The sequence below is a fragment of the Falco biarmicus genome, chromosome 1, assembly GCF_023638135.1.
Source record: "Falco biarmicus isolate bFalBia1 chromosome 1, bFalBia1.pri, whole genome shotgun sequence".
In the NCBI taxonomy this organism is placed as follows: domain Eukaryota; kingdom Metazoa; phylum Chordata; class Aves; order Falconiformes; family Falconidae; genus Falco; species Falco biarmicus.
Window position 1 is genome coordinate 107900462 of NC_079288.1, and position 25439 is coordinate 107925900.

The 25439-nt window shown below is 40.0% G+C and overlaps 2 protein-coding genes across 13 annotated transcripts in view; both read left to right on the forward strand.

The window, feature by feature from the left end:
- The window catches only part of BLTP1 (bridge-like lipid transfer protein family member 1), a 125014-nt gene extending 110805 nt beyond the window's left edge, over positions 1-14209 (forward strand). For 10 of the 12 annotated variants that reach the window (XM_056358447.1, XM_056358513.1, XM_056358522.1 and 7 more), the window contains 13 exons: positions 104-283; positions 3113-3250; positions 3615-3875; positions 5013-5163; positions 5439-5596; positions 6097-6289; positions 6500-6717; positions 7357-7608; positions 8195-8398; positions 8892-9086; positions 9972-10106; positions 11549-11714; positions 13498-14209. In XM_056358447.1, coding sequence (XP_056214422.1) covers positions 104-283; positions 3113-3250; positions 3615-3875; positions 5013-5163; positions 5439-5596; positions 6097-6289; positions 6500-6717; positions 7357-7608; positions 8195-8398; positions 8892-9086; positions 9972-10106; positions 11549-11714; positions 13498-13714 — 2468 coding nt within the window. In that variant the 3' untranslated portion in view covers positions 13715-14209. The remainder of the gene's footprint in view (positions 1-103; positions 284-3112; positions 3251-3614; positions 3876-5012; positions 5164-5438; positions 5597-6096; positions 6290-6499; positions 6718-7356; positions 7609-8194; positions 8399-8891; positions 9087-9971; positions 10107-11548; positions 11715-13497) is intronic. The other 2 variants (XM_056358456.1, XM_056358549.1) reach the window with 1 other exon arrangement.
- Positions 14210-14668: 459 nt separating this feature from the next.
- Positions 14669-25027, forward strand: ADAD1 (adenosine deaminase domain containing 1). The gene is made up of 11 exons (XM_056327928.1): positions 14669-15080; positions 16469-16645; positions 16928-17095; positions 17646-17714; positions 18272-18397; positions 19153-19276; positions 19482-19652; positions 21296-21522; positions 22904-23141; positions 23657-23789; positions 24902-25027. Exons 1-11 carry the CDS (start codon positions 14669-14671, stop codon positions 25013-25015), a joined length of 1959 nt encoding a protein of 652 aa, XP_056183903.1. The 3' UTR covers positions 25016-25027.
- The last annotated feature ends 412 nt before the right edge of the window (positions 25028-25439 follow it).

Genomic DNA, 25439 nt, shown 5'->3' on the forward strand with positions numbered 1-25439 from the left:
TTTTTGTTTGGTTTAATGAACATTGTTTAAGTTTGGCATGGCTTTCTGAGCTGAAGATTTGAAAAGGTCATGGAAGATTAAACTTTCTCCTTTCTGTTTCTAGGCAATGTGGATGAGGAGCCAACTTCGGTCACTGGCCGGAAGGATTCTTTAAGCATTAACCTTGAGTTTGTGAAAGTCAGCCTGTCACGAATAAGGCGTTCAGGAGGTTCTTCCTTTTTTGAGAGTCAGTCTGCAAGCAAAGCTACCAGCAAGATAGATACTACATTGATAAACATATCTGGTAAGTGCTTGTTTCCTTTTAATCCCATCTATTCAGGTAATTACAGAACTGCTGTTCCAGTGATTGTCTTTACTCTCAGCACTTCTGTAGATGTGTGAGAGCCATCTACTTGTACCACGTAGTAAAGGTTTTGCTCGGAGTACCTATTTGCAGATGCACTTTTTTAGCCTCCTGCTTCATGTAATGCAACTAAATGACTTGCTCAAACACATCTCTGACATCAGTCCCTGTGACTTAATGTGACTCTTGAATATTCTGAGATTGTGCTGGCTGTAACTAGGATGCAGTTAGCCTTCTTTGTAGCAGCCTGTATGGTGCCATGCTTTGCGTTTGGGGCTGAAATAGTGTTGGTAACACACAAGTGTGTTGGCTGTGGCTGAACAGGCCTTCTCTCTTTCCTGCTTTGCTCTGGGGTTGACACAGCTGGGACAGCCAACCCACATTGACCACAGGGATATTCCATAGCATGTGATGATGGTGTGCTCAGTAATAAAGCTCAGGGAAAGCGGGAGGAAGGAAGGATATTGGTGGTTATGGCATTTGTCTTCCAAAGCAGCTGTTAAGTGTGCTGAGGCCCTTCTTCCCAGCAAACAGCTAAACATCTGCCTGTCCGTGAGGAGCAGTGAACAATTTTATTTTTTTCTTCTTTTGCATGCACAGGTTAAGCTTTCCCTGTGAAACCATTGCTGCTTCAATGCACAAGCCTCCTTGCCTGCCTACTGTTTTCTCCCTCTCCCACAGGAGAGTGGAACGAGTGAGCAGCTCGGTGGGCATTTGGCTGTTAGCTGCAGCCAACCCACAACAGCGATAAAGCCTACATAGTTTCTGTTTAGTCAGCTTTAAGTTAGGTGTCATTTTAGTTGTATTGCAGATATTTCTGTCAGGTATTGTCAGAAGGAAGTGGTTTCAGGTCATTATTTAGTAGTGATCTTAGTATGTCAACTTTATTGTAAGTTCTTAGCATGCAAAACAAGGTAGTTATTTTCCACCTAATTGCACAATATATATTTTTCTTCAGATAAAGTGCTGTTCTGTACATTAGCTTTGTACCTGAGAAACTAGTCTTTGAAGAGTATTGTTTGTTGAGCAATATCTATGCCCTTTATTTTTTAGCCCTGTTTCTGGAGAGCTCCAGAAGTCTGTGTGACTGCAGTGCAGTGATACGAGACTACATAAATGGCAATGAGATGGAACATTTAATATCTGTTCTTGTTTATGTAATTTCTTTACGTGACAAAATTGGTAGCCTTGGTTAGCTTGTAAATACTTTTATATTAGTTATACTAGTAGTTCTTGTTCCCTCCCCCCCCCCCAAAAAAAATAATCCTTCTTTCTAAAATATTTCATTTTTTCCTCACTGTCATGCATTGTTAGAGTTAAAATAGTGGGTTTGAAATCCTCGAATTACATCATTTCATTTTGGTGTACCACTGCAAATCTGTTTTACTGCTGATGATCAGGAGCAGTGATGGTAATCCAGCAATGTATGTTTCTCAGACCAATCAGTTGAAGGGACTACTAATAATTAAGAAAAATGTATACGATGAGGGTTGGCCTTTGGTCTGGGTTTCTTTTCAGCTTGTTTGGTGGAATTCTGCTGGGTTTTCTCCATCTGTTACGCTGCACTAACTTGCTTGCTAAAGTTAGAAAGCAGTCGCAGTATGCCCACGGTGCCTATATAGCACAGCTTCGGTAAGTCTCCATGTAACAGGAGTGAGCAGCAAGGGGATGACCTTCAGCAGCCCCCCAGTGCCCTAGTGTGAATGCTCTTCTGTGTCACCCTTCCATCAGAACAGAAGGATGAACAAACTGTTTCTCCTTGCTGATTTGTCTCTTAATACATTTTGTAACAGATAAACCAGTATAATAATAAAACTTTTTGATACATTTGTTCCCAAAGTTGGTTAAGGTTTCAGCTGGACCTAGTTTGGTAAGCACTAAGCACCCATTTCATTGTCCTCTCTTCAGAAACAGGTATTTCACAGCTCTCTCTTGCTACCTGAATAGGACAAAATCTTTTACAGATACTCATCCTTTTTTTTCTTTTTTTTTTTTTTATACGAAAGCTAGAAATAGTCTAGTTTTGAAGCAATCTTCCCATAGAGAGGAAAAAAAAAATCAAAGTTGATTATCTAGCACAATTAAGGGTGGTATTATAGAGGTGATATGCTGTGCATATTAAAAATTACAGCTGAATCTCCTTCACAAGCTGCCACCTTAGCATTCTTCATTATCTTTTTTCTTTTTTCTTTTATTTTTTTTTGTAATGGGTCTGACATTTGCTGTGTGTTATTATCTTAAACACACAGCAATGCAGTCAGAATTAACTCAGTGATGCAGTTCTGCAGTCTGTGTTCATTTACTACCTGTCAAATTCACCACCTTGCCACCTCACCAGCTGGTGCCTGTGAAGCTACAGTGAGAGCTGGACTCCTCAATACTCAAGGAACCTTGAAGTAGAAGTGGAGTTTAAAGATTTCTTATTTATTTGTTTTTCCTCACTGCACATAGGATCCTGAATTACTGGGCAAACAGCAGAATGGTTGCCATTAAAGACCTCAGGTGAGGTGTCTGAGGCACATACAACACAAGTAGGACCCAACATCAGTTGTATTCTTAGGTTCCATCTTGCCTTTATGAAATGTGGTTATATCTAATACTGGATGTGGAGAAAAGGCAACACCTCAGTAAAACTGTTTTTTCATTTCAGTAGAGACTATACTGCTAGGTAAAGAAGTATTTGACTGTATTGTACACCTATTAATTAAATGTGGTTACCAAAACCTGTTAACTGCTGAGAGTTTACAGTATGTGTTTTTTCTTTTTCAGCGGTCTGTGATATTGGATCTGCTTCTTTTAAATACGACATGCGCCGCCTCAGTGAGATTCTAGCCTTCCCAAGGGCTTGGTACAGGAGAAGCATTGCTAGACGGCTTTTCCTAGGTGATCAAACAATAAATCTTCCAGGTAAGACACTGGTTCTTATTGTGTTAAACCTTTTTGTACAAGGGGTTATAGTAGGAATTGTATAAACATTTATTACCTGGGTATTATTACATATGTGACTAGATATAAATGTATTATAATTTATTCCATATGCAGTCACTCTCAAAAGTTTAATAGAAAATCCTAGAAAGAAGAAATGGAAAATTTCTAAAATAGGTCATGGAATTATTTAAAGAGCTTATATTAATGAAGACAGAGGAAAACCTTTAGTCAGAATAAACAAAATATATTTTGACACTGTCCAAATACTTCTTAGTGTATGAGGATCTTGTTAAACAAAAATTAAGTAGTTTTTCTGCCTTTCATGTTGCTGCTTTTTTTCTAGTAGCATCGGGTCCTGGAACGCCAGATTCAATTGAAGGAGTAAGCCAGCATCTTTCTCCGGAATCGTCACGGAAAGCATACTGTCGGACATGGGAGCAGCCCTGCCAGTCTGCTTCATTCACGCATATGGCACAGTCACCTAATGTTTTTAGTGAACATACTGCAAGCAGCAGTATGTCACCTGGGACAGCATCTCATAGCTTAAAGTCTCCTGCTGTTACAAGATCCAGGAGTGTGTCTGACTCTTCAGTGCCTCAGAGAGGTTAGTAGACAATGTGATCTTTAGTTTTTTAAAGTATTTCCAGCAGTCGTGTGAAAGAAGTGTGTCATTGCTGCTTTGCAGAAAGCAACCATAATATATTATTTTCCACTGTGCCTGGGAGTGCAGAGTCAATGGCTTAGAGAAAGGAAAATGTCTGAAACGGATGAATCAAAGTGTAGTTTGTTAGCATACTTTCTATAAAACTGCAGTTTCTTTTACTAGAGCAGGAGTAGTTTAGTTGGGATTAGGTGGGTTCTCCAGCTTAATTTGATTACATAATCATCTTCTTGGCCATGAGTTCTCATCCAAGAAGTTACCATGCTGTTAGCAGAGGGCTGGTATCACAGCTCACAGGTGACGTCAGTTATTTCATTTCATCTGAGACTTCAGGCTCACACTAAGAGGCCTAAATAAGAGGCCATATAAGAAATAAAGTAACTTTTCATTTCTTTCACTACACATGTTGCTGTATTGTCTCATAGCAGTGTAGCTGTTCACAGGGCATTAGATATGGATAGGAGATGTAGAAGTATGGTGCTTTTTTTAGTCTAGGAAAAATGTCTGTGAGAAAAGAGAAGGCAGGTGTTTGGTCTGTTTAAAATGCAAGCAAGATGTTATGTATGAATAGTTTTTCAGAGAAGACACAGTTGGAGAAGGATTTATGACTGATAGACTGGCTTGTTGATAGGAAATGCAGTTTTACACAGGATTTAAGAGTATTGCCATGATTTTTTTAAAAAGAGCAAGGAATATGCTAATACTTGAAATTCTGACTTTGCACTTGTGCAATTAACTGCCACCTGAATATTCAAATACTAATTCATTTTCTGAATGAACTGGTATTTTCAGACAGCTAAATGATTTAAAATATGCTCTTGCATGACTGACTGCAAATTAAAAATTGTTTCTCTTAAAGACATTAGTAAAAATAAAAGTGTAAAATGAGTCAATTTCTGTGACAACTGAAGCAACACATATTACAAATCCTCTAGTTCTCACTTATCCTCACTCATAGTTTTGTGGCACTTCTTAAATACAGTGTTAGCCTGTGCTTTTATAATATGTACAACAAATATATTCTGCCAGTTTTTCCTAGCATGTGGAATAATTTAAATTTCTCTCTACTGCTTTCTTTAGATACTCTCTCAAAAACATCAACTCCATTCAATAAGTCAAATAAAGCTGGAAGCCAGCAAGGAACACCATGGGAAACACTGGTTGTATTTGCTATGAACCTAAAACAATTAAATGTTCAAATGAATATGAGCAATGTAATGGGCAATACAACGTAAGTATAAAAGAGAACAAGCATCTTTAAACAGACAGTGTTGTTTTGGGGGCAAAAAACCCGATCTTCCCCATAGACTGTAAACAGCCTGTTGTTTCTAGCTCTTAAGATCCAAACTACTTCAGTTTTGAGCTGTGAAGCCCCTCATGAATGCTGATGGATGCTTAATCCTGAAGTCACATATGCCTAAACCATGATATTTGCTGCTGTCCAGTATTTTCAGTTTCTCTTTGGACAGCCTGGAAAATTGTTGTCTATTTTCACCTCTGTTCTAGGTGGACCACCAGTGGTTTGAAAAGCCAGGGTCGTCTGTCTGTGGGTAGTAGCAGAGATCGGGAAATTAGCATGTCTGTTGGCTTGGGCAGATCACAGTTGGACTCCAGAGGGGGAGTTGTTGGAGGTACCATAGATGTTAATACCCTGGAGATGGTGGGTAAGTTGGAAAGCTGCTTGGTATTAGTATATGCTTCAGACAACAAATGTGAAAAACTGAAGAATATATACAGTACCTCACTTTGTGAACATGCTACTGTATAAAACCTTTGGATTCTTACTCATGCAGTCTGACTAGGAAGCACACTTTGAAGGGATAGCTGATTCAGTCCTAAGATCGCTACAGAATTACACTACCTATTTATGCCACCCTCCAGCCCCTCTCAGCTCTCTGGACGGATGGCAACTGAAAGATTTGATAGCATTTCAGCTTCTCCTAGAATTTCACAAGTGCTTATGGTCTGGGACATGCAAAACAGGCTTTGGAAAGAGGCTGGGTGTTCTGGCGCTACACCAGAGTAATCACCTCCCCATGCATCTGGAAAAAACCTAGTGCTTTCTCAGCCCCTCTGTGTCATGTGGATGGCATAAGGCTGATACCAATGGAAAAACTGATTTTCTTTAACGTTATATTTCTGTTTTGCTTTGGTTCTATTTCAGCTCATATTTCTGAACACCCGAACCAACAGCCCAGCCATAAAATTCAAATTACCATGGGTTCTACTGAAGCACGTGTTGACTATATGGGGTCCAGTATCCTAATGGGAATCTTCAGTAATGCTGATCTTAAACTACAGGATGAATGGAAAATTAACCTGTATAATGCTTTGGACTCGAGCATGTCCGATAAAAGGTAATACTGCTTCCTGTGTTTAAAATGCATCACGTTTGTTGATAAGGTCAAATCCTGCCTATACGTCTTCTGCCCAGTATTGCTAACCAAAAATGTAAGCGTCTGCTAAAAAGCAAAGGTTCATTGTTTTGTGGTTTGTTTTTTGATTATTTTTTTTTCTCAGTAGGAAATAAATTAACTGTTAACATTCCTGCTGTTTTTAATATCTAGCGAGATATTTGTCCATGGGGACTTGAAATGGGATATCTTCCAAGTGATGATTTCAAGATCGACTACACCAGACCTAATAAAAATAGGAATGAAACTCCAGGAGTTCTTTACTCAGCAGTTTGATACAAGCAAGCGAGCTTTGTCCACCTGGGGACCTGTTCCGTATCTGCCTCCCAAGACAATGGCCAACAACTTAGAGAGAAGCTCACATGAGCAATGTAAGTGGTACAAAAATTAATGTACTTCCCAAGTAAGGTGTTTTAATTGCAAAAATCCATATGAGCAACTTTATATGTGCAATTATATCTATTTGGCTTGAAATAGTTTCTTCAGTACATTTTTTCCTGTCAATTTGGGCTGGCAATAACCTTTCAATGAAGGACGTTAATAACTCGAGTACTCCGCTAGACCTGGAGTACAATAACAACTAACTTATGTTATTTTGGGAGGTTAGTTAAAAATATGTATTTTAAAATAGAAAAATATTTTTTTCAGTTTTCATACTATTTCAATAGAGTTGAAATACTTTTCAAAGTCTATTTTGAAGTCTTTCTGAAAAATTTTACTTTGAGTGGCAGTGGAAGTGTGACGTTCTTCTTACTTTCTGTTGGTTATGAGCTGAAACCATTATTAGTCTGAAGACAGTGAGTGAAGTCATTGATTTCCAAGTACGCTTGTTCAGGAACTCTTAAGCTACAACCACCTTAGATCACAAAGATGGAACAGTCAGTGAAATAGATTAGAAAATATTGCTCATAATTCCATGGTTCTAATAAAAATATAAATATGGCAGCAGCCTTTTCTGTATTTTTCTCTTTCCTAAAGTTTGTTCTTGCTATTGCATGTTCACTTTCTAGTGTTGGATGCAGCCCATCATCGCCATTGGCCAGGAGTTCTGAAAGTGGTGTCTGGGTGCCATATATCCTTATTTCAGATGCCATTGCCAGAAGATGGAATGCAATTTGGAGGATCCATGAGCCTGCATGGAAACCATATGACACTGGCTTGTTTTCATGGACCTAATTTCCGCTCCAAATCATGGGCCTTATTTCACCTTGAAGAACCCAATATTGCATTTTGGACAGAAGCCCAGAAAGTTTGGGAAGATGGTAATTTAAACCATTTCCTATCTTTTCTAAATTCCTTTAAATGCATTTTAAGAAAGTATTGATAGGTGAGAAGAAATCAAAGGAAAGCTTATCTTCTTTTAAGTTGCAATTCAAGATTTTTTTCCCCAAAATTTACTTCTTACCTAAAATAATAACTTGTTCCCTCTCCATCTTTAGCAGTTTGATTTATCTGTGGAATAATGCAAAGTACATTTTCAAATATACTAGATATATCCCTGATAACGTGCCTACAAAGTGGATTGTTGGCCTTGTTGATTGCATGTCTGTGTTTATGTACTCCTTGTGTTTCTGTATGATGAATTTTGATTGTCTTATTGCTTATATTTGTCTTCATATTGTGAAGTTTCTACTGCCTGTAGCTAATGAGGATTTAATTTTTCTGTTGTATGCAAGCTTCATACCAGTTTTTACTGCCACTGCCATACTGGTTATTCATGTTATATACCTGTGCAAGGAGAGGAAAAATCCTGCCACCCTTACCAAGCTGCTTTTCCTTTTTTTTTTTTTTTCTCTCTTTTTTTTTCCCCCTCTGTCTTACCCTATGCTGCCCACATCTTCAATGCAGGTACTAGTGAACACTCCACATATATTGTGCAAACCCTGGACTTCCATTTGGGCCATAACACTATGGTCACCAAACCGTGTGGAGCCCTCGAAAGCCCTATGGCGACAATCACAAAGATCACGAGGCGCCGCCATGAAAACCCCCCACATGGTGTTGCCAGCGTGAAAGAATGGTTCAATTATGTTACAGCCACAAGGAATGAAGGTTAGATTATTAATGTTCATTAAGTTTTGGGATCTGTCTGCTTGCCAGGCAGTGCAGATGGTGCTGTTCAACAGCTGCTAAATTTCAAGCAGGCTACAGGGAGAAGGGAATTTGAAATGATGTAAGCTGTTTCTTCTTGGGAACCTTATGGTGAACTGTGGAATGAAGCATAGCAATATGCTGAACAGCTGGAGGTGTTACTGAGCCAAGTCCTTTTTCAAACTGTGCAGTAAAGCCAGAATGTTTTGTTAATGTACAGCATGTTTATGTATCTGGCCTTGCAGTAGTTCCAGTCTTTTCCTCCTTTAATATGGACTTTAAGCTTCCAAAAAACTAGCAAAGATTCTTAGAAGTGCTTGGATGTTGTGGTTCTGACACTTCTTTCCTTCTTGTTATGAGATGCATTTTGTGAAAATTTGTCACCCTCAGTGCTGACAAGAACCATTTTTTAATAAAGACTACTGAATTCAGCAATTTCCTGTTGTCCATGTAGAGCTAAACCTGCTTCGAAATGTTGATGCTAACAACCCAGAGAGCAGCACAACAGTGAAAAGCTCAAGCTTGCTAAGTGGCTTCAGAGGTGGCTCCAGTTACAACCATGAAACTGAAACCATCTTTGCATTGCCAAGGATGCAGCTGGATTTTAAATCCATTCACGTTCAAGAGCCTCAGGAGCCTTCGTTACAAGGTGCAGTAAACAGTTTGTTTTTTCTTGGTCCGAAGCTATTTGTCATAAATGAGGAGTTAAATACAAAGCTACTGTGCTAAAAGAAGAGGATTTAATCTGAGAATTACTGCAGATCTGCAAGAAAGGGTATCATTTCGTAAAAATACGTGGAGGGAGTTCTGCTGAGAAAGTAAAGATCTAGTCCAGAGACTGGTCACTATAGAAAAAAACTTCCTAAGATAAATAATATGAACATTTCAGCATGGTTGGCTGTTTTTAGAGGGTTGTTTTTCTTATTAAAATATTTTAAAAGAGGGCCATTCTGAAAAACAGAACACGAGATGGGTACCTACATTTTATGCTCTTTTCAAAATGTTATCTTCAGATGCAGTTGGAACTAGTGGGAAATAAGAATTCTGAAGGTATAAGACATAAATGTAGGTGGTTATTTTGGCTCAGCTGTGGTTTTACTCCATACCTGATCCTGCATAATTCTGCTGGATAAGTCAACCTCTTGGGTTTTGGTTGTTTTTTAATAGCCAAACTAGCAAAATCTGCTATTAGGTTTTCTTATTGTCTAAAATCATGCACTGACAGTGTAGCACAAGCACTAGATAACTGCTCTAGTTTGAGTTTCCATGTTGAGCATGATCAGGGTTGGTACACGGTAGTATTTCTTTATTTTCAATATCTTTTACAAAATACCAGATGTTACTTTGATGGGAAAACTGTTTAAAAAGTGCTGAGGCTGCTAAACACAGCTCTTAATTGTGGTCCTTCCTCTCTGAGTCTCTGGTTCAGTAAGAGCAGTATCATTTTCAAATTTGTTGTGTTCACGTTCTGTGTACTTTTATGTATACCATCTGTACTTAGAAGCGTATTAATACTGCTTTTATCTGACTGTAGATACAAGTGTTAAACCAAAGGTGGAGTGCAGTGTAGTAACTGAATTTACAGACCACATTTGTGTGACTATGGATGCTGAACTGATTATGTTTCTGCATGACTTGGTATCTGCTTATCTAAAAGAAAAAGAAAAAGGTAAGTTGTTTCCTTTACCACAAAAGGTAACACTTGTGTGACAATCTGCAGTTGTCAGACTATTCAGTAGGAAATAAATCATACTTTTTATGAAGAGCTGACTTGTTAAAAATTGATTTAATTTTAAAAAAGTTAAGCCTAACTTTGCTGCCATTGAAATAATCAGAAATATTATTAATTATTCTTGAAATCTGAACTTCATGCTATGAAATGATAGTTAGCTCTTTCAATCACTGATAAGTGAAATTTAACCATACAATAACAAAAAGGTTTTTCTGGGTTATTTTGGACTGAAAGCCAAGAGGTAGTTTGGCACTTCTCAAAATGCGTAACAATGTTCAGAAAATACTTGAGCTGATTTTAAGTCAGCTCCTGTAGGAATGGAAGCAGAGTGGTTGCAGGCAAACTTAAAAGCTTTGTAGTATCACTACACTGACGTGCCACCACTGTGTAGGGAGCTGTACTCAGCGAGGCGCGCTTTGCTACACTGCGTGGGCACAGTAGGTTGTTCAAAACCCATTCAGTCAGCTCAGCTCCATTGCAGCACTTACATGGAGTGTGCTGCAGAGAACAGACATACTCCTGCATTTCTGTTCCTTACCCACTATTGATGAGCTTGTGCTGGTTACTACAAGTCATAATCATGCTCCTGTTTTGACACCTGGTGTTTAGTTTAACTTTCCTTTTGTAAGATGTTATGTGCAGATGCAAACTGCTTTAGGAAGCTACATTACTTGTATTGCAGTCCTTTCATCAGTGGTGTTTCTTTTGAGACATGCATTTTTCAGACTTCAGAATGCTTTACCTTTTCCACGTGAATATGTTCAGTTGCAGCATTGAAATTTGGTGCATGCATTCTTAAGCAATGTGTGGTCTTTGCGAAGAAAAGCAAATTGAAGACAAGTGAGTTTGATGTATTTGTGAAGTGCACCAAACAGAGATTTTTTTGCAGGCTTAAGATGAATAAACAATAAGAGCTGGGTTCAGGTTGTCCTCTTGATGCCTCAGGACAAAGATTTAACTTAACTATTCCCCCGCCGTCCTCCTTCTCAGAGACTACACTCTGTCAGTCCATAAAAATACTCTATACCAGGAGTGTGTCCGTACTTCGTTTATGGAATGTAATATATATGCTTTGTTGAATTGAATTTGGAAGAAAGCCCCTGTATCTGGATGCCTTGGGCTGGCAGAGAGAAGGAAGAATCCCACATTCCAGTATTATCCAGTGTCTATTACAGTTTTCATAAGATATTTTTTACTAGCACTTTATTCAAATCAAAGCTGTTTGCCAGAAATTCTGTAAAACCAAACCACAAGGTGGTGTGTTGGTTTTTTTTTTTTTAATTTATGCTTTTCTTTTATTTAAATGATGTGCAAAGAGAATTCAAGTGAGATGCTTGTAACTGACTTGGGGTGGGGTTTTCCCTCTTTCTGTTTTGTAGCAATTTTTCCTCCTCGCATTTTGGCTGCTCGTCCAGGACAGAAAAACTCCGTTGGTGTTCTAGACGACAGCTCCGCTGACAAAGAGGCGGAGGAAAGCATTACTTACACTACAGTCGACTGGAGAGAATTTATGTGCAATACTTGGCATTTGGAACCCACACTCAGGTAACAAGCAGGCTTACCTGCACTCTCTTGTCTGTGCATCTTACCTGTGGGTACTGTCCTGCAAATGACATGTGTTTCCAAGTTGATGCTGTTCAGCTCCTAAAAGGATTGATCATGTGGACATGGATATTGTAGATCTAACAATAAAAATGGACTAAATGGATTAATACATGGTGAACTCTGCTCTGAACAGATGACTAAGATTTTGTGGGACCATGTTAGGCTACTTTAAAACGTTTGAAGTAATCTTTAAAGTTATCCAGATAGCTTTAAAGTTATCTTGAGTTAGGCCAATGGAGCTTTTAGGATGTAAAACTGTTCCTAGGTAAGAATAGGAGGAAAGCAATCTACTTACTGTACTGCAGACTTCCCATGAGATGCTGGCAAGAAAAAAATCTGTTAGTCCATTAATTGACACGTGGCTGAGTTTCCTTTCCTGCCTAAGGGATAATCAGGTCAACCTCAAATGAAATCTGCTGTACAAGTGACAACCTTACACTAGTATTCTCTTGCTATTAAAGGACACAGGTCTGTGGGAGAACAAGGAGTAAGAAACCAAACCCAGTAAAGGTTCCCTACTAAACTAACAACTCAAAATCTGGGAGTTGATGTTCTGGGCGTACTGTCATTACACTGCTCACACCATCTCCCAGCTGTTTTTATAGAGGAGAAATGAAAGCCTCATGGGAAAAACAGAATAACTACATGGATGTGTTTAATTAAGAAGCAATAATTAAACTCATTACTCGCATCTATACTCCAGCTGCTGCTCTCTCCCTCTTGATGAAATGCTTGCAGCTAAAAAGGCTGCATAGTCTTGCAGACTTAGCAATGAGTGTCATTTTGATGAGTCATACTTGATGTTATTTTTCTATATCTCTGCCTTAGTGAAATTTACAGTTTTTAGCATCATCTCTGATTACGCTTCAGAGTCAGCTTGGCCCAAACTTTGTGCACAGATGTGTTACGGATTTGTCTTTGGCTGTTAGCACTGCTATGAAAGATACCGGCTACAGGACATGACAAGTGTTGGATAACACAATTATCTATTGCATCAGTTAATTTCTAGATTAGAAATTACAGAGATTAAAGATCCTGTTGGAGGTTCTTCAAAATTAGGATACAGTAAAATTAAGCTCATTAAGGACCACAGATTACCGTGTTTCACTCTGTGCTACGGCAGTCCATTCACTTTCTGCCGTGTATTTTTTCATCTTGCAGATTTTCATTTTCAGCATTCCAGTTCTTTAAGACTTCTTTAAGCAGTCACCTTAAAATAAAAAAAGTATCATGTACTACTTGCTATATGGCAGTTTCAACTGACCACAAAAGAACAGCGTGTACAGCAGCAACTTGCTGCTCTCAATATACACTTTTAATCGCTGAAAATGACTTTTCTCTGTGTTGGGGTTGGTTTGGTTTTTTCACCTCTGCTGACACTGCTGGAGGACCTCAGTGTTCATTCACGTATTGAAACAACAAATCAATGCAGGCCAAAGAAATCCTGACAGTGGGCATTTTGTGTTAGCAGTAAGCATGCATGGGTTCAAACATCGTCTGGAGGCAGCCTGGTCCTGGATTTTTGCCTCCTTGAGCATCCTCTTCCTTTGAAAGGTCATTCCATTGGTCATCTTCAGCTTACCTGTGTACATTAAGTTTGAAGCCATGCCCGTTGGATGCAAGTGCGTCAGGGGTAACAATGGTAAAAACAGATGTTTGTTTGCACAAGTGCCAGGGGCTATATTTATATATTTGAGATTGTCCCCTGTTTATTGTTTTCTAGATTAATATCATGGACTGGGAGAAAAATTGATCCTGTTGGCGTTGACTACATCCTCCAGAAGCTGGGCTTTCACCATGCGAGGACTACTATTCCCAAGTGGCTGCAGCGCGGTGTCATGGATCCTTTGGACAAAGTGTTGTCAGTCCTTATAAAGAAACTCGGTACTGCACTACAGGATGAAAAGGAAAAGAAAGGAAAAGACAAGGAAGAATACTAAGAAGATAATGTGACAACTGTAATTCCGTTTGATTTTATCAAAGTGTTTTATGATATTTTAAGAATTTAAATATGGTTTAAAGAGAAACCTAACAGCTTTTTTGCTACTCTATTTAAAACTTACATTGTGAGTAACTGTTTACCGTGGTACATGATACCATTCTGTATTTGAAGTTTTTGCATGATGATGACCAATGTACATTCTGTGAAGGAATAGCTGGAACACTGTAAATCTGCTCCTCGGCATCCACCGTTTTCTTACGTGCAATATGATTCCTGCATCTTTAAAATACTTGCAGATTAACTGTGAATTTTCATAAACTTTATTTGCCATAACACAAACCCCTCGTTGATGTGACTGGTAATTGATTTGTCAATGTAGACTTGTGTAAATTGTATACATATATATATATATAACTTATGAAACTGTGATTGCCTTAGTGCTAAAAAAAAATCATTACGTTTATTACACTTGTAATAAAATTTAACTATTGTACAGGGCCCCTTTTTTTGGGGGGTGGGGGGGGGTGGGGTGGGGGGTGGTCGTGGTATTTGTTTGTTTAATCAAGGAACTGCTTTTGGCATAACTTGGCATGGCAGGGGCGGGCGGGCGGCAAGGACCGCCTCTTCCCGCCCTCCGCCGCCTCTTCCCGCCCTCCGCGGCTGAAGCGAGGCGCGCGCCTGCCTTTTCCCGCCCTCCAGCGCCCGCTGCTGCTGGAGAGCTGGGCGGGACCGGCCGCGGTAATTGCCTCGGTCCCTCGAGGGCTAGCTGTCCCGCCGCCCTTTTTTCTTCCAGCCGCTTGGCGGCCGGGCGCCGTGAGTTGTGAGGGAAGGCTGCTGCCGAGCCGGGGTCGCGGAGGGCGAAAGGGAAGAGCTGCCAGAAGCGAAGCGCAGTGTGCGGCGCGGCTCCCGCGTCCTGGCACTCCACCGCCCGGCCTCCTGAGGCGGCCCAGGCATGAGCAGCGGCGGCGGGCGGCCGCCGAGCCCTGGCGCCCCCGGCCCTGGCCCGGCGCCGGGGGGCACCCGGCCCGCCGCGGCCCCCAGGCAGCCGCCGCTGAGGGAGCCCGCCCGGCCCGCCGCGGCCCCCAGGCAGCCGCCGCTGAGGGAGCCCGCCCGGCCCGCCGCGGCCCCCAGGCAGCCGCCGCTGAGGGAGCCCGCCGGGCCCGCCGCGGCCCCCAGGCAGCCGCCGCTGAGGGGGCCCGCCCGGCCCGCCGCGACCCCCAGGCAGCCGCCGCTGAGGGGGCCCGCCCGGCCCGCCGCGGCCCCCAGGCAGCCGCCGCTGAGGGAGCCCGCCCGGCCCGCTGTTGTGAGGCCCAAGCGGCAGCCGCCTCACAGGGGCACCGCACCAGAGGTGATGCAAAAGTTAGGTATGGCTTTAGGTTGATACGAAGGGATTAGCTATTGAAATGCACTTTTAATGCTAGCGAAAGTAACTTAACGACCTTTTTTTTTTTTTTTTAAGGTTGCAGCCCTCTGCCACTCTTTTTTACCACAGTATTTTCTTAAATGCCTTCTCCAGCATTGGGTGACCTTCTGTCTCCGTCCTTCCGTGCTGGTACTTTGTTAGAGATTTGTTGTGGGTTAGGCAGGGTAGTCTGCAACATCTCATTGTTACAAATTCCATGTCGTACATTAACAGTGCTGTAGAGGCTGCCAGAATACAGGAGTTGTGCTGCTGCATGAATTTTCGTAGAGTTCATTGAAAAACAGCTTTAACTGCAGTTCTAGATACCCTAGGATGTATTCTGAATTATTTCTTTTCTGAATAGCTGTATCGAGGTAAAGGTACCTATTGATGACACTTGGAGATAACTGTTTATTTTAGTTCATGGCTGGGATGTGCTTGTGCGTGTGTATGTGGTAGTCTTGAGGCTGGAGATTCCATCCATCCTTGAGTTGATACAGCGAAAAAGACTTGGTTTTTTCTCTTAAATCTGAAAGAACACATCGTTCCTTCACAGAAGCAGATGCTGCAGGAAATGTTAATTGGTTATTCTATGGGAGACCTCCACATCAAAGACAACTGTCCAGATAGTAGTGTGCTCCTTGGAAGAATTTGTCTTTCTTGTAAAACTCAGAAGAGTAGGTTTGCCTCAGGACCCCTCAGATTTGGTAGAAGCCTCTTATGACTTGGCTGAATTGCTTCACATTGTTTACTGAAGAGCGTAAGGGCTCAGTGCTAGGACAGATGGAATAACCCACCCCACCGCTGTCCTGGTTCCTGGTGTGGGTAATATTGGGCGTGGGGGGGACCGTTGGTGTGGGAGTGCAGCGCAGTGCAGCTCTTGCCATGTTTTGGCCAGAGGTGCTGTTTCTGTATTCAGCAGTTCTTTGTGGGTGTGTTTCTTTTTCTTTGAATGAGTTACCTGCTTTTTGAATAGCGTGCATGGTTGCCAAAACTTCTGTGGTGTCTTAAGGCACAGAGTTGCACAGTTTCACAGTTTTGTGTGAAAAACCATGGGCTCCATTGTTTTGAATCTGCCATCAGCAACTTCCATTTGGTTGCTGGTTTGCAAGGGAGGGGAACGGGAATATATGTTCTTTTGACATGTAACATCTGATTGTATTCAGAGTAGATTTAGTACTCAAAGTAAAAGCTTTGATGCTTTAAAAAAGGAGGTACGCGCCATTTCAGAATTGCTAGTGTCAGTGTAGAAATCAGTACAAAGCAATAGAGCTTGAGTCAATGTTTTTGTTCTTCTAAGCAGCATCTAAAAAGCAAGTGTGTTCAGTCCTTTTTTAAATTTTGTTTCAGAACCTTTTATTTTGAAAGCAGCCTGTGCTCCACCATTGGCAGCACTTCCTGCAAAGAAAGACATTGAGGACTTCATTGCAAGATATGAACAGGGAGCAATGAACCCAGTATCTGCCTTGCATCAGTTTGCGCAAATGCACCACGCACAACTGGAACTGAAAGAAACTGGCATGGCAGGTAAGTACTTCATTTCTTAAAGTAATACTTGCTTGTCCTTGAGGTATAGAATTTGATCAGGTGAATCATATAAAATTCTGGCTGCTACCAGAATGCTGTGAAAAGTGCATAAAGTGAAAGCTGCCAATGTTCTTGTGGAGGTGAAAGCTTTGAATTGTATTTTGCTACAATTGTCTTCCTTGTTTTCTGCTTGTCCCTGGAATGAATATAAGCACATAAAGCTACAGATGAATAATTAAAATAATGTCACTAATTATGTCTGGGTTTTTTCCTCCTTTAAAGGCAATATCATATGTCCTTATTTTGCCTTTTGTGCGGTGATAGATGGTGTTTGCTACAAGACTGGACTTGGGAAAAACAAGAAGGAATCTAAATTCAATGCAGCTAAACTGGCTCTTGATGAGCTACTTAACTTGGAACATCGAGGGGCAAAGGTTTTTGAAAAATCAGGTAAATATTCTTAGCAATACCTAATAAGAACTTGAAAAGCATGGCTTAAGGTTTTCCTATGCAAAACCTCTGTGTAGTTTTATTAAATGCTTCCGTATCAGGGCCTCTGTCAGTTTTCTTGAATCCTTTAGGCAGAGCTACTTGTTGTATGGTTCTGAAACTGTTTTTTTCCGTTGTCTTTTGTGTATTAGGAGTTGCATCACTTTGTAGCAGAGTGCAGAATACTGAAGGAATTAATTTATTTGTTGCTGTTGTCCTTGATTTGCTACTCACTAGGTAACAGCAATGTGGAGTTGATCTATGTGGTTTTGAATTTTTGTGATTAAAAGTCTTCAACACTGAGTTACTACTTTCAAAAGAATTGAGCTACCATAACATTTATCTTATTTTAAGGGTTGCTGCCTAAACGGTTCTGTGCTTACAAGGATTTCAAAGTCACAAAAGAAAATTCTTAGAGAATTGGAAACTTTTAACTTTCTGGAAATAGTGTGAGATCCATGTTTGAAATTTAGAATTTCCATCACAGTTTGAAATTTTGTTGAATTCTTAGATCCTCCCCATATTCCTGCCGAGCCTTGGACTCCAGCAAACCCTGTTTGTGTATCAAGGATCTGCTTTGGTAAGGAGTAGTCTTGTTCTTCTCTATTGATTCAAACTACCCAGCAAATGCTTGCTTCTCTGCCACCCTGCCCCCCCTTTTTTTTTTCTTTTTAACATTTTAACACCTTTAGTTGATCTCAGTGAAGTTACTGTTATTGTAAACATGTCTTTGAAAATGCTGTAAGAATTAGTGTCACTATAGTAGGAGACTGACTGTCGGGTCTACAATCAGACACAACTCCAGTAAATTGCTTAAAGTGGTGAAATGATTGTGATGGAAACAATTTCTGTCCTTACTCAAAATAGATCAGACTTGATCCACATTCCTGATGTCCTACCATGAATAATAAAAGCATAAAGTGTTCAGATATTCCTGTTCTTTATTTATTCATCTCTATCGTGGTAGTCTTCAGAATCCCAAAAGTGTGTTGATATGCTTCTACCATGTATTTACATTTATAGTTTGCTAAGCGACTGATCATGTCTATTGTCATCGTCCTGTGTCTGTGTGTCCTCTTTCCCCCCACAACACACTGCCTGACAAATTTGTGTTTTCCTGGCTTTTATTATATTTAGGAGGAGAACAGCTTATGCATCAAAAACTTCCACAAACAGTTCAAGAAGTATTTAACAGACTGACTGCCAAGCATCCCGAGTACCGAAGTTGTGGCAGCTCACTGGCTGCCTTCATCATTGAAAAAGGCAAGTCTGTTTTGATAGTGAGTGTTGGGGGACAGAAAACAGGCTGTTTGTGTTCCCAGAGAGCCTTAGATTAACGCATTTTGGAGCTGGTAAAGGGGTAGTTCTCCTTCTTTAACATACTTTGTTCTGCTGGCTCTGTCACAATGTATAACTGCTACAGTGGTACAAATATCCAAGACCTACATAAGTGTTTCCTTGTGCTGCCTCAAAAGAGGAGCAAGGCTCTATAGACCAGCTATATAGGCCACATGCTGGAGTGGGGAAGGTGCGTGAGGAGGAAGGAGCAACAGAGACAACATGTAGGAATGGATGCTTCCCAGTAGTCCTGCGCGGCTCAAGCAGGGAGGAGAGGAGGTAGAGGAGTCAGGAGTGAAGTTGAGCCTGGGAGGAAGGGCAGAGTAGGGGGAAGCTGGTTTTACTTTTAGTTTTGTTTCTCACTGTCCTACTTTAATTGGCAATAAATTAAATTAATCTTCCCCAGGCTGACTGTTTTGCACATGGTGGTGAATGGCAAGCAACCTGCCTGCGCTTGCCTTGACCTATGAGCTTTTTTATTTTATTTTTTTATAGGATCATTTAGGTTGGAGAAGACCTTTAAAGATCATAGAGTCTAACTTGCTGGGGGATGGGGGATGTGAGAGAGTGACTTGGTGGGCACCTGGCAGCCAGACAAGTTTAACCCACCACAGTCATGTAAAAATAAATGCAGTGGGGTTTTGTTGTTTTTTTATCTTTGGTTTGCTTTTTTTTTTGAGGTGGACGGCATGAAGTTGTAGCTTTAGGAACAGGAGACTGTAATTACAGTCAGTGCTTTCAACCTTGTGGAAGAGTGTTGCATGACAGCCATGCCATTGTTACTGCAAGACGTTCTCTACTTAGGTAAGAATGTGTGTACAAATAGTTTTACCAGTTCTCTTGCAGACAGTTCTCAGTTTTACTTTCACAAATGTCAGTATAACTGAACTTGCATTTTATAGTTAGTACCTTCTGGATTATTTTCAAATTGTGTGAATAAAATGTGAATGTCAGTGTATTTGTAAACTAAGTAGTGTATTTTGTGCTTGCCTTGGTGCTTTCTTTTTAGATATTTTTATAGGCATCTTTTGCTGTTCTATAATGAAAATCCAGCAAGGACAGAAAAATCTGTATTTCACGCACCACCAGGCTCGAAGCTGCTTACCCTAAAGCAAAATACGGCTATCTATCTCTACATAAATCAGCTTCCAAAAGGAACGGCTCAGTTAAAATCACCGGTGTAAGTGCCTTTGTGTTTTCAGAGGTGTTGTAGTGGAATATTTATCTGCAGTGACAAACATATTTGTGAGTGTGGAAAATATGCCTTGTTACATGTTTCTAATATGGCGGGGGGGCTATTCTGTGGGTTTTTTTCATGTTTTGCAAGCATTATAGTGCAGGGTGATAGTGATCAGTGTATGAGATACAGCTCAGTGTGACGATACAGAAGCCTTTTACGTGGGTTATAGCTTCAGAACGATTCTTTGTTTGTTACAGATACCCACTTAGCAGTTAACCCCCCTCCCAAGATACTCTTAAAATACTAATAAGTCATTAATTTAACCACTGAGCAAGTGGATGTGGTGACTGAATGTCATCCTTTGCACCATGGGCCTAGGCTATAAAAAACCTTGAACTGAAGCAGTAGGTTCCTGCTCTGCTTTGTAGAAAAAAGGTAACGAGAGAAACTTGATGGGACAAATACACTTCTATGCTTATCTTTACACTTCTAAACTTTTGTTAAATTTTTGAAGGCTTTAATAGCTTTGACACTTAGCAGCAGCAGTCACTGCTTTACAAGGTTACTATGAGCAACGTTATTTTGTGTTCCCTTACAGTGGTACAGTGGAATGATGTCCCTGAAAATCAGCCAGTCATAAATTTTTTGTGTAAGTGAGACAGCTAGCAGCTTTCATACTGTGTTTGGGTGCTGGGAAGGTAGAGCAGTGTATTGCAAGCTGTGCTGACAGGGGGAGGAGCCCCTCTTGTTAGACCTGCAGAAGGCTTCAGATGATGTTCAGTTCACAGCCCGCTCTTACACAGAAATAGCTGGTGAGACTGGGTGCTCTTTGTGAGCTGCTCTGTTGTAGTTGATGGATCGCAGTGTCAGTGCTTATTCTCTTGCTTTTTGGGAATTCTGGTCTGTGCTCTCTTGAAACAAACTCTGGGAAGTATTCTTATACAGCAGTTTGCTTATGTATAGAGTTATTTAAAGACTGTTTTTAGAAGGGAGCTACTTGCAAGCAGTCCGCTGAGTAGCAAAATATGACCACTTAGAACAGGTGGTAGTATGTTACTTAAGCCAGAACTAAATTTTTGCTTTCTAATAAAGTAGTAAAGCAAAAGCACCTGTGATCATAACTTTGTAAGTTATGATAAAACTGGGGAGAGTTAGCTCAAAGCTTCAGGCTTTGACTTCTTATCCCTGTGTAGTTAAGGAGGAAAAATTTGTTTTGCTTCAGAACAATTGCTGTTTCGTCTCCCTAATGTGTTGCAACTCCTTGTTTTAAATATTTTGAAGAATTGCAGTGTAAATTGTTTTAAAGGGGATTAACAACCTTACAGCTGCTTTTTTCAAAGATGAACGGCATCCAAGTAACGTCTGTGGTAGTATAGACACAAAGTGATAGCTTGTTTGCAGCATGTGCTGATCTCTTTCAGTGTTTGCACAATTAGGTTGAACTACCATTTCTTAGTTAAACACCAACTTCAGTATCCTAGTCGCTTGAGCAGCTGAATGTGGTGCTTCTAAAATTTTCACATACTGAATGAACGCAATGTGCCTGTTGATAATTGCTTTTTGAGAAACGGTATTAGGTGCCACTTTGCAATAACCTCTGATTAGAGTGGTTTCTCACTGAAATTCATTTTGTCTTAATTTAGGTATCTCAATCCAGGATCTCTCTATGCTTATGAAGCTCGTGAAGAACTGAACCTCCATGTGACTGTAGAAGGCAAGATTTACCTAACTGTTTGTTGTCCACATAGAACTGATAGGACAAGCAGTATGTCAGCTAGTGACAAATTAACAAAATGGGAAGTGGTTGGTGTTCAGGGAGCATTGCTGAGTCACTTCATTGAACCAGTGTATATCAACGGTATTCTTGTAGGTAAGCATAATATGAATTTCAGTGGGGTTTCTTTGTATGTTTTCATGTTCCAGTTTGACCACATTTTATAAAACATGAACTAAACCATGGTGGTTCTTTAAAGAATTACAGTATTTTCCTGAAAAGGTACTAAGTGTGGGGATTTTCCCGCTCATCTTTGAAACGCTCTAATGTAAAACTCGGGCTTGCTTTTTTGTCCTTATGCGTTTTTTTTCTAGCTTGCTAGATTGCCCTTCCTTTACTATGTATTAGAGTAACAGAAGAAATTCAGCATTGTTTTATAACAAATTAAATTTTAGGTGTTGAGAAAATACTGTGTGACACATGCTGTGGCAACTGTTCAGTCAAATATGGTGACTTTAAGGTGACAAGTCAAGTAACTGTAGAATCAAGCAGTGGAAGAACTGCCAGTATTTAACTGAAAGTGCTCAGTTTCACCTTGGGGTATCTTACGAGCTCTACTGGAAAGTCTTTGTTCAGTTTTGTGTTGTGTTCATGGCCTGTGCTCCCCGCCACCTCCCCCTTGGTATTGGTTAATGCAAATAGATGTTGAAGAATAGGGATTACCAAGGTGATAAGTGAATTCTCAGGATTTAGCGGCAGTCAGGAAGACCGTACTATTATCAGAAGTCATTTCAGTAGCTTTTATTTATGTGCTGGAATTAAATTAATGGCTATTATCCTGAAGATGTTTAGGTGTTTGTTCCTGTTAATATTTGTACTATGAGACTTGGTACATGGTCTGAGTTCCCCAGACATGGAAGGTGTAGCAGCTTTTCTTTTTCTAGCACGGAACAAGGTTTATGAAGCACTCCAAAAGATCTTACAAGAACTGGTGAAAGCCTGCCTGTTCCTTCTGAGGAAATTTGGGCACTTTTAAATAGAAATAGAAAAACTTCTAATATGCTCACTTAAGTGGTATTCAAAGTAATCATAATGATCTATAATATATTGCCCTTCTATTTAATAGAAATTCTATGACTGTTCTTTGAGATGCTATGGACCAAAGCATACTTAGTTAGTCGGCAGTCAGAAATACTGTTGGATATGGAGTAATGTGGGCAAACTCACTGGCACATTTTCTAATCTAGAACATGAAAGTTTGTGTTGCAGCTTCTATTTTAATGCTGTCTCCTGCAAGGAATGGAAAGAGTTGATGAAGAATAATTGTTCCAAAAAGGAGGCATCCCATGAAAATAATGATGCCTCTGGAGAAGAAACTGTGAAACAGTTTTTGTTGTATGAACTGAATGTTGGAACTGGTTCTTCCAAACACAAATTTTGTGTAGAAAAATGAATATTATGTAGACCAATGGAAACATCTGCATTCATTTTTTTCTTATTTTTTCTTCTTTTAATTTGATTTTGTTTTGCTTAATAGGAAATGGAAATTGCAAAGATACAAGAGGGCTAGAAATAGCTATAAACCAGCGTGTTGATGATACACTTACATCAAAGCTTCCCATGCCTTATATGGTCAACAAATGTCATACTTACATGGTAAATGCTGCATACCCGATTCAAGTAGACTTCAAACAGAAGTCTCTTAGTTTGAATTGGTCATTGCCAGATAGATCACTGGAAGTTGTGGATGGATTAAATGGAAAAACCATTGAAAGGTTAGAAATTTCTCTTTGTTATGTTGTAAATAATGGTTAGCCTTATTGTTTTGTGCCAGCTCACTGGAGTAGTGATTTTTTTAATCTATGTGTGGAGGCCACAGTATTACCCAAATGAGAGAGACTCTCCTGTGTTTCGTGACCTGATGAGATACAATTTTAAAGATCTTGTAACTTTACAGTGAGAAACCAAGACATGACATTAAATAGCTCTTTGAATTGAGGTATCTTTATTCCGTTGTCTATGGTACTGAGTGTTTTAGTTTGCACGATACAGAAAAACAATAAGCTTCCTAGTTCAGATGAATTCCACTTTTGAAAACAGTTGTTGGTTGACTTGTTTAAATTCTCATAGCTGCTGATTTGCATTAGCTTTGCGTGTTGAAAGTGGAAGTAGAATCATATGATCATATTCACAAAGCATTGGGGAGAGGGGGGGAATCCTGTAATGATCAAAGCAATATACCTGTAATGTATTACTGAGTTTTATTATTCTCTCTTTATTTTGACTGTAGTTCACCATTCAAAACTGGTATTTATATGGCAAGTCGCCTTTGCAAGGCAGCAATGTTTAGTCGCTTCAGATGGCTTGCTAAGGAAGCAGGACGGAATGATTTGCTTCAAGTTGCAATGTACCATGAAGCTAAGGTAAGCTGGGGGGTGGCAGAGGCAGGAAGTTTTAGCAAGAGAGTCTCTTAGTGCTACTCTCAAAGCTGATTTGGTAGCCAGGGGTGACTTTCTATTTTGCTGATGACTTTACCTGAACAGTGGGATCTCTCATAGTGCCTATAATCTTTGCCTGAGAATGTCTGACATTTCTGTTTTCAAGTAGAATTTATCTACTGAATAATCTTGAACCGTTCTCTATGAAAATCTGCCGTGTTTTGTGCCTTGGCGTATGGAGGTTGCTGCCCATTTTCGTCACGTAAGATAGTTTCCTATTAAGAAGGTTGGAGGCAGTTTATTCATTTTCAGTCTTACTCTTTATGTTTGTTTCATGCATATGTAGATACTTTTCTACCACAGTGTGGTCTTGTCAAGGATTCTTATGTCACAGTGGAGTAGGAAAGTAGGACTACTTCATCAGAAAGTAGCAATAGGTCCCAGGCTTTCCTTTGTGGTATAAAAATACAGAGAAATTATTTAAAGGAGCTACTGCGATTCTTGATTGCTGTGAACACAGTTCACTAGATTCTCTCCCTACTTGGACATATGTAGGCTCATCTTATACTTCGTATGCTTCCAGGTTTTTCCTCTCCTTGAGGAAAGGAATATATCTCCTTCAAGAGAGATATTTTAATTCCAGAATTGTTAGGTGAAACTTACGCTTTTATAAAGTATGGATCTTTTTTTCCACCTGTTAGAACGTGCAAGAGATAATTTTTCAAATAATTCAAAAACTACCGTAAAATAGAATGGCTTGCTAATTGTCTGCTTGTTTATGTGTTTAGATTTGCACTGAATGATAGCAAGTGTTTATTTTCTGTGTCAAGGTAGTATTGGAACTCTAAAGATGCTGAAAAGCAGTAATGTTCGACAGAGCTATTCTCTCATCCCAGTAAATATCCAGGCATATAAGAAGAGTATGTTTTTAGAGTCTGTAACACTTTTGTCTCACTGTCAGCAGCTGAGAGAACTGTAAGATTTGTAGGTATTGTTTTCTTCAAGGTTTGTGCTCGTGTTATTATATGCTGGTAGTAAAGAGCTCAGGTGTCTCTAACAACCATTCTTGACAGCTTTCAAGATCTTTCTTTTTCTAGATTCAATCTGAATTGTACCAAAAAGCTAAAAATTTGCTGCAGAGCTACTTAGAGCAAAATCGTTACGGATCCTGGATTGTGAAGTCTGCAGATGTGGAACAGTTCAGTGGCTGACTGTGAGCTGGACTGTATGTGAATTCAGTTTGGATGGTTTCTTTCAGTAAAAGGTAATTCTGATCGGTAAAACGTTCAACTGTAGGGTTCGTATTTACAGCAAGAAAAATCATCCCAGAGCTGTTTCTTGCCAATTTCAATGCAGATATTAAACCATCTCTAACAGTTTAGTCTTTTCCAAAAGTTGATGTTTCCTCATAGGTAGGAGTATCTTGACAGCTTTGCAAATCTGTTTTCTTTTGGCCCCCGATGCCACCTTGTTTCTGCTTCCTCGCTCCCACGCCACCCTGTGGAGTTAACAACGGTTTTTTTCTGGTAGTTTCAGGATTGCTGTGCATTTGTTTCTTCTTTTTCCCTGCCTTTTTCATAGCTCTCAAAAATGAGCAGAAGTTGGATTTCGTTAAAAAATTGTATACTAATTTGA

Coding starts and splice junctions, on each gene's coding strand:
- ADAD1 (XM_056327928.1), top strand. CDS start 14,669: ATGAGCAGCGGCGGCGGGCGGCCGCCGAGCCCTGGCGCCCCCGGCCCT. Junction 16,646..16,927: donor GAAAGAAACTGGCATGGCAG/GTAAGTACTTCA, acceptor CCTCCTTTAAAG/GCAATATCATATGTCCTTAT. Junction 17,096..17,645: donor AAAGGTTTTTGAAAAATCAG/GTAAATATTCTT, acceptor TTGAATTCTTAG/ATCCTCCCCATATTCCTGCC.